This window comes from Falco punctatus (genome assembly GCF_963210335.1).
Source record: "Falco punctatus genome assembly, chromosome: 3".
NCBI lineage: Eukaryota > Metazoa > Chordata > Aves > Falconiformes > Falconidae > Falco > Falco punctatus.
This window is the reverse complement of record NC_137582.1, coordinates 24,670,965-24,679,064: the sequence shown is the minus strand read 5'-3', so window position 1 is coordinate 24,679,064 and position 8,100 is coordinate 24,670,965. Positions and strand designations below refer to the sequence as shown.

The 8,100-nt window shown below is 46.5% G+C and overlaps 1 protein-coding gene across 1 annotated transcript in view; it reads right to left on the bottom strand.

Moving 5' to 3' along the window:
* KCNV1 (potassium voltage-gated channel modifier subfamily V member 1) overlaps nt 1–7,798 on the bottom strand; it is a 32,835-nt gene extending 25,037 nt beyond the window's left edge. Inside the window, exons 1-3 of the mRNA XM_080381567.1 lie at nt 7,707–7,798; nt 6,696–7,402; nt 4,458–4,984 (exon numbers count right to left, since the gene is read on the bottom strand). Of these exons, the coding sequence (XP_080237693.1) occupies nt 4,458–4,984; nt 6,696–7,177 (1,009 nt within the window). The 5' untranslated portion in view covers nt 7,178–7,402; nt 7,707–7,798. The remainder of the gene's footprint in view (nt 1–4,457; nt 4,985–6,695; nt 7,403–7,706) is intronic.
* Nucleotides 7,799–8,100: the final 302 nt, after the last annotated feature.

The window sequence follows — 8,100 nt, the reverse complement described above, 5'->3', positions numbered from 1 at the left end:
GCTATGTTTTCTTTAATAAATGAGAAAAACACAATGCTTATGAATTACTCTTCATGGGGTACAGCAGTGTTTGTAAAATAGCTTATTGGAGCTCTGCCTCTGCTTGCAGACTTCATATGCCCATTAGCGTAATAAACAATTCGATTTGCTTTCCTTCCTTCAATCTCAAACCACAAGATGTTAAAATTTCTTCTTGCTTTTGGCTTTTTCTTTACCCCTTCAGGTCTAATGGGTTTTAAAGTTTTTGTTCATGTACAGCAAACAATGGAAGTACCCACTAGAGTTTGTGGGGAATGTTTCCTTTTTAAACGTTTTCTTCTACCAACTGCAGTTAAGGACTTGCCCATATCCAGGTTTTACAGTGCTATAACTATGACCTGTTGGTTAGAATGTTTATGATGATGATACGGCTTAAATCTGCAATACAGGGGGAATAAGATATATCAGTGTATTTTTTTCTCTGTTAATATGACTGTCTCCACATTTTGAAAACGCATTAATATGAGCAATGCAAAAGCTGTGTGAGCGAACTGCAATGATCCAGATCAAACTCCCATCTTCCAAGGCAATCACTAACATCCATTGTCCTGTAAAACTTCGTACTGAACAAGGTAGAAGTGTAAGTCTTTTCAGATGACCTAGGAAGAAGATATTCCAGTTTGAAATTACGTCTGTAGCACTTCCTTTCACAGCATAAATGAGTACTATAAATGCCAAGGTTTGCGCCTTATGATGGATCTTGAGGATACTATAGCTAAACCCCAGTGCAACTCTCATACAAACCACGTCAAAATAAGGAGGAACAGGGCAGTGACTGCTAACTCTGTATCACATCGATGACACCTTCAGTAAAGTATTTTTTTCTATGGTTAATTATTCTGACTGTTCAGGAGTCAGATTTTTTAAAATTATTCTTAATTCTATTATCCTCACCTAAAACAGACACATCTCCTCATGTCTCCAGATGAAGTCAGGAGACATTTTTAGACATATCTATGAATCAGACATGTTATTGGACTTCACAGCTCATTCTAAGTGGGAATCAGTTGGTGTATTCAAATGAATAATGTATTCTGTTATATTATTTTGTAACTTTTTAACAAGTCTCTGAGCCCTAGCACACAGCCAAACTAGGTCTGTTCCAGCACAGACACCTCAGCAAGTCTTATGACTTCCCATGAGAACTCCTTGCCAGGAGCTGTAACAGCTTGGTTACTTGTGCTGGAAGGTGCTAAGGTGTGGTAACAGAGCTGGCATGGGGCAGGCAAGCAGATCCAGCCTGGGGCCAGCAGGAGGAACGGGAAATGTTTCTGCCATGCAGGTCAGGTTCCATCTCTCTACTGCCCTAGGAGACTTGGTAAAACAAACTGATGAGCTTCAGTTTACACACAGTGTTCAAATCATCCTAAATTTTTGGCACTAAATGTGCTCAGGTTTTGCTTTTTCCTGTCTCCAGAGGCATCTCATCCTAACATACGCTACGCCCTTCTCTCAAACGTATGTCCATTGCCATCACAAGTAAAATGCTCACATCCTAGTTCCTCTCAAGGAATCAATCTGTAAGTGCTTCCCAGAGGAGGACCAGCAAAGCTTCACACAAAACATGGCCCCAGGAGTAAGGCAACAGCTGAGGAGCATCAGAGAATGTGAGAAATGAAGGTTCAGTTCTCACCTATTCTTGAAGCCACACAGATCCATAATTTTGATATCTCAGAAGAGTGATCTCACCCTCTAGCTATACATTTTCTGGATAGAGGTATTACTGGTCTTTCAGTTGTTCCTTGATGAAAGAAGCACTTTACATAAATAATTACACACTCACACCATTCTAGGCCAGGTATTTCTAGGCATGACATCCCTCCTTTTAGCTGGGTTCAGCTTTCAAAGGGGCAGAAATTATCACTTCATTTCTTTATTTGTCTCTTCTCCACAATAAGGGTTTAGTTGCCATTCCTTTAAAGTGAAGAAAAGAATGGATATGTTTTTTCCTGACTCATTTCTGCCCCAGGCTGCTGTTGTGACCCGAACTTTGCTATGGGTCTGCACAGTATTACAGAGATGCTCTCCTTGTGATTGTGAACATCCCTGCTTGGTGAAAGAGGAGTTGCTGCCTGCAGCCACAAATTTTCTCATCTCTTTTCTTCTGATCTTGCACTCCTCTTGCCACATAAAACAGGTGAGCAGTGCATGAAGCTTTGTCTGGCCTGGGAGTGCAGGAGTCAGAAAGAAGCTTTGCTGGGAGGTAGCTTTAAGCTGCCAGATCCAAAGCAAGAGAGCAGAAGTGTTGCGAGAGCCACCCCTGAACACAGAGATTTATCAGGACTGCCTAGGTATGTGCAAGGAGGGTGGTCTTGGTGTGTGGTAGTTATGGGGTTCACCTTGTATAGCAGCTGTTGTTTGGAACCATTTTAACAAAACCTTCTGCTACGTGCCAATAGTGGTTAGGAGCAGGGCTTCAGCTCTGCGAGTGTATGCTTCTATTTTGATTTATTAGGACTACATTTTAATTTAGTAGCAGCATTTCCTCTGACAGAAGATTGAAACAATGACTTTCTGCATTTAAATTATACAGATTTTATTTAGTTTTTGGGGCCGAATTGGGCAGCAACTGAACTACCAAAGAAGTAAGCATAGCGATAGTAATGCTGCTCTGGATGATTTAAATACATATGTATGTTGCTTCTGGTGTGTTGAAACTGGTACTTTGGTTCCACTAGAAAGATAGTAGCTCACTTTCAGATTAGGAGACTAGATTTTTACATAAATAATTCACTTCTATGTAACATGAAATTACTAAACTCAATATTAATGGCATTCAGTATTGCTATATAAACTGTGGAATAGTTTAATGGATTTAAGAATAAATAGACACAAAAGTTTAGGCCACCCCTGAAAGTTAATATACCTGAAATTAGCAGTTATAGAAACATCTGGTTTCAAGTTGATAGAAAGAGCTATTTAAGTAAAATGCAATAAACTGGAAACTTTAGAACTGGAATCAACACACTTTTGGATCACTATTTTGTTATTCAGCACTAAAGTGCCGAGATGAGTTAAAATCTTTTTCTTATTTTCAAAATAAAATTAGAGAGGAATGCATGCACATTACAGCTACCATCAAACGTGGGTAGCAGCCTTTCTTGCACAAAAAAAATATCCCACCGAACCCTGCAAAAATTATAATGAAGCAAAACAATCTCATTGACAGACTGAATCATTACAAGCATCCTTTCAACTGCTTTCTAAGGGACAGTTATGCATCAGTATAGGCATAATCTAGGGTAGGCACGTAAGATTAAGATACTTCCCAAATCACTATGATTATGCATTAAAGCTGCTCCCTGACATTGGTAGGCAGGTTCACTGCCTTTCAGTGGGAACAAAAAGAAAGAGAGACAAAAGAAAGAAAGATTCTGCTACTGTGAGCACGCTGTAATGCCTGCTGCATTTGGGCCAGATCACAAAGACGGTGGAGATGGCTCTCCAAAAAAACAGGAGAGGCATCAGCCCATTCCTTCTTCATGGCAGGAAATCCTGGAAGGGTACACAGAGTGCCACACAAGAATGATCATCACTGTCTTCAGAATAGTCTAATATTGCAGGACAGAGAGCATAAGTTACTATTAGGATCTAATTTTTCAAAGTTCCAAGTGTCAGTTGAACATTCCTGTCAAATTCATCTCCATATTCAGCACTGATTTAAGTGGGAACATACTTCAATCATTTTGAAAATTCCACATGCTGGACAATATCATGGTATGAAGAAGGTGTGGTGACAGCTCCACACCAACAGGTGAACGCTGGCAGAACCTGACACTGCTGCTCTGTGCTACACCTTGGTCCAACTCAGTAAGCAGCCCCCTGCTGCGTTCCACACACCACAGAGATACCAGTGCGTTCAACAGGGCAAGAGCCCCTTAACCCACTGCCTGCTAAGATTCAGTTTAAATGGTTTTCTTGAAAAAGTCTCTACCACAGTTGTTTTCAGGATCTATGATGTACAAAATCATGACATATTTCTCTGCATATACCTTTTAACAAACCAAATTGTGACCGATAATGATAAGCTGTCATTAGTGGGCCTTTGATAACACAAAAAGTGTGGGCCAATGATCTCTGCTTCTTCCTTTGCTTGATCCCTAATAAAATCAATTCAAATATGTGTTTGTAAATTTATGACATTGTGAATGACTGGTGGATGATTTACACTGTGCAAGTTTGGGGCCTGTTTTTGCAAATGTTCTATGCAAACCATGTGCACTGGCTTCATGAAGAGCTAAATTTTATCAGAGAAGGCCCTTGCCACTCAGTGTCCAAAAGTATGATTTTCACAAGCCATTACTGCTGATTGAATGAAAAAGGTTAGGCAGAAATGCACACAGAATTGACAACTGTGCCCAGGGACAACTGCTGCAAGCAGCAAAAATGAGAAGTACCAGTGCCATGGCCGAAAGTACCTGTTGAATGTCTTCCCAGCTTCAACATCCGCAGGGCTCTGAGCAGTCTCAGAACTTGGACAATGCGCCCCACATTCTCCAGTTCTTGGGAGCTCTCCCCACCACACAGGCTTTCCACCAGCAAGGTGATGTAGAAAGGTAAAATAGCAAGGAGGTCTATGATGTTTGCCACACTCCTTAGGAAACGACACCGATCCCGTGCACACAGGAACCTCAGAACAAACTCCACTGTGAACCATGCAATGCACAGGTACTCTAGGGCATCCAGTAGTGGTGGTGCCAGCCAGCTTAGCTCTACTGAAATCAAAGCCATGTTGGCAATGGACACAACAACGAAAGCCATGGACAGAGTGCCGAAAGTCCTGGCTGCTGCAGAGGAGCCAGGCTTTTCCAAAACTTCCCATAGTTTCTGTCTGACACTGGGACATAGGCTACCAGAAAAGTCCTCTTCTTCATCCTGGGCATCCAGTTCTTCTGCATCTTTCTTGATGTCTAAGGCTTCACTCAGCTCCTTTCTCCTGAAGTACCTGCACAGGAACCCCCACAAATAAATTTTTAACACCAATAGGCATATGTTTTTCTCTGCTATGCACGGCATAAGAGTACATGTCAAAGCGTACCTTACATGAGCTCAGAAAACCCTGATGTCAAGCGTATCGTTGAAGATTTTATTAACTGAGACCCTGCAGCATGTTTCCACTGTCCTGATACTTCTATTGCCCCATTTCACATCAATGACAGTTTATAAGTGCAGAGTAATTTTATTCTGATAGAGCGTTATTCATATGGATCATGTTGACTACAGTGGGATCTAACATGCATTCTTGTAAGCAATCTGGGAACAACCAGACCCTCTGTTTTTGAATTGTCCTCATTTTTATTAGTTATATTGCATTTTTATTGCGTTTCTGTGTATTTCCAATACTAACAGTAAAGGCGTAACAAAAGCCATGCATTTCATGAAGTTCTGATCAACACATGCTAAGATGACAAGTTCTCTTTCTTTCCTTAAATATGTGGGTCCTCACACAACGAAGTGTACATGTATCTGTGCCAAGTAAAACTTACAGATTGTAAATGCACAGTTGAGGGTTTTATTAGCGCAATTTACAGAACAATTTTATTAAACAAAACCATTCCCAAAGTACACTAAAAAAACCAATTTTCTTTTTTATCTGTATTTCTTGTCTGCTGCAAATCTCAAGCCTTGATAAAGAGGCTATGCAATTTTGCTTTCGTTTGATACACAGAAACTCCTGCAAATGCCTTGTACCAACAAAGAAGTAGAAGCTTTCAGTTACACCTACCAGGGAAGGATAAGAAAAGGATGAAACCTAGTATCCAACTCTCTCAGCTGCAGAAACTAGGGTAGGATAACTGCAGTACCCTTTTGGGGTGGGGTTGCTTCGTTTCTAATAATTTTTATATAATCCCTTTAGATAAATAGCAGTTACACTCTTCAGAGAATTCATTTATTCAATACTAATAATAAAACCAGTAACATTAAAAATGGTGGAAAAAAATTAAAATTAACTGCAAATAGAATTAACAGAAACGTCCTGGGTGTGGTTCAGTCAAAACCCACCTCTTTCCCAAGCTGGCTGTTAGATTTTTGCCCAGTGAGCCATGTTCCTGCTGTTGCTGCCCCCTCCCTGTAAGCTGCTACATCCATGTGTGATGCTTCCCATCACAGCTTCTCCTGGAGCCATGCCACCCACACTCAGCCTGGCAGGTGACCACCTCTCCTTCTGCCTCTCCAGCCCGGATCTGGAAATCCTCCAGAATGAAAAGTGGGGGGTGGGGAAGCTCCAAACCCTCCCAGCACTGTGCCTGACTTCACGTCCAATCCCTCTAGCTACAGTAACCTCAAACTGGATGGCTGAAGGGACATCTCTCACAACCTTTTTCATCTCTGACACTATCCTCTCCAAACATTTTGAGCTATCAGACTTTGCTCCTATACAGGATCTCACTATCCTCACCCCACTGCCAACTGGACCCTCAGCAAAGGTCAACAGTGACTTCATCCAACACATCTCCTCCCATTTTTTTCCACGCATCCACCTCTAGAGCACCATTCAGGGCTGAACTCATCCAGCTGTGAGCACACTTTTCCCAGTGCTCTGCTGCCTTGCCTACCCTCACTGCTGAATCTCTCATCTGAGTGTCCCTGCACACAAGTCAATGCTGAGCTCACCCAGCCCACAATCCCGCATGCCACATCTTCCCACAACTCACCGGTCTCTGCAGCAGGAATCGATGCTGAGCTCATCCAAACCCCAGTACTGGATCTCTTGCAGGAAGGAGAGCGCACAAAGCTGCTCCATCACATGCAGCCTCCCTGTCTGGTAGTAATTCAGGATGTAGTGAAATGCCTGTGAACTCCGGTCAAAAAAATATTCATTCTCCACAAGGTTGGCATCATCGCAAAGCTCAAGGAGGCCAGAGGCCACATCCCGAGCAGCAGAGACCACTACGGCCAGTTTGCCAAGGCGGGTGTCAGGGTAGCAAGACAAAGTTTGCTGGGACATCACAAAGCGGCTGCCTCCCACATTGATAGTAAAGCAGTCTAAGGAGGGAATGACCTTGTGGAGCACAGGCCCCTGCTCTTCCTCACTGGAGAAAACACTGGAGTCCAGGGAGCCCAGGGACGTGCTACTCCCCGGTTCCTCCAGGGATGCTTGGGAAGAAAGAGACATGCAGCAGGGAGGCGACTTCATCCTGTAGCTGCCAGCAGCAGCCCACACTCTCCTGGATCAAAAACACAGCACAAGTGCAGAGCAGCCTGCCCCGCCGGGGGCGGGCGGCCGGGCCACACTAGAGAGGTGTCACTTCGCTTTGGCTACCGTCCCAGGGCCACCTCACCGTCCCTGCTTCCTCCGAGCGACGCCTCCATCCGAGGTGCAGGTCAGGCAGGGTGCTGAGCAGCCCAGCGCTGCCTGCGCCTGTGGGGACACAGCGGGAAGGGCGCTGGTACCCGGCGCGCTGCCCGCCCCGGGGACCGTCGGGAAGCGCCCGGCACCCTCTGCCGTCTGCCGGGGCTGGAGGGAACCGACCGGGGCGACACGCCACGGCACCCCGGCTTCAGCGGGGTCCCCGGGCACCAGGGGCCGCCCCGCCGCGCCCACCCAGGGGCTGCGCCGCCGCCCGGCCCTGCCCCGCAGCTCCGCCCCTCGCCCCCCGCGCCGCTGGGGCAGCGGCCGCGCACCGGCTGCGCCCCCCGCCAACCCCGCCGCCCCGCCGCCTTACCTGGGCGCCGCCCGCCGCCGTCGCCTGGCGGGCAGCCTCCGCCCGCTCCCCGCTCCAAACTTCTGGGCAGCGCCGGCGCGCCTCCATGGCGGGTCATGTGCTGCGGGGGGCCGGCGGCGGCGGGGGGGCTGCGCGGACGGGGGCGGGCCGGGCCGCGCTGCCGCCCTCCCCGCCGCGGGGCTGAGCCGCCCCCGCCCCCGGCCCAGCCCCCAGCCCCGGCGGTGGCAGGCGCGATGCCCGGGGCCGGGGGGCGGTGCGGGACGGTGCGGGGGTCGCTGCCTGCTCGGCCGCCCCTGCACCCTGCTGGGCTCCCTCCGGCAGCAAACCAGACCTGCGAACTTCGCCAGGGCAGTCGCTGGGCGAGTTTGAAGCCGCCCCCCCTTTAGCATACGTA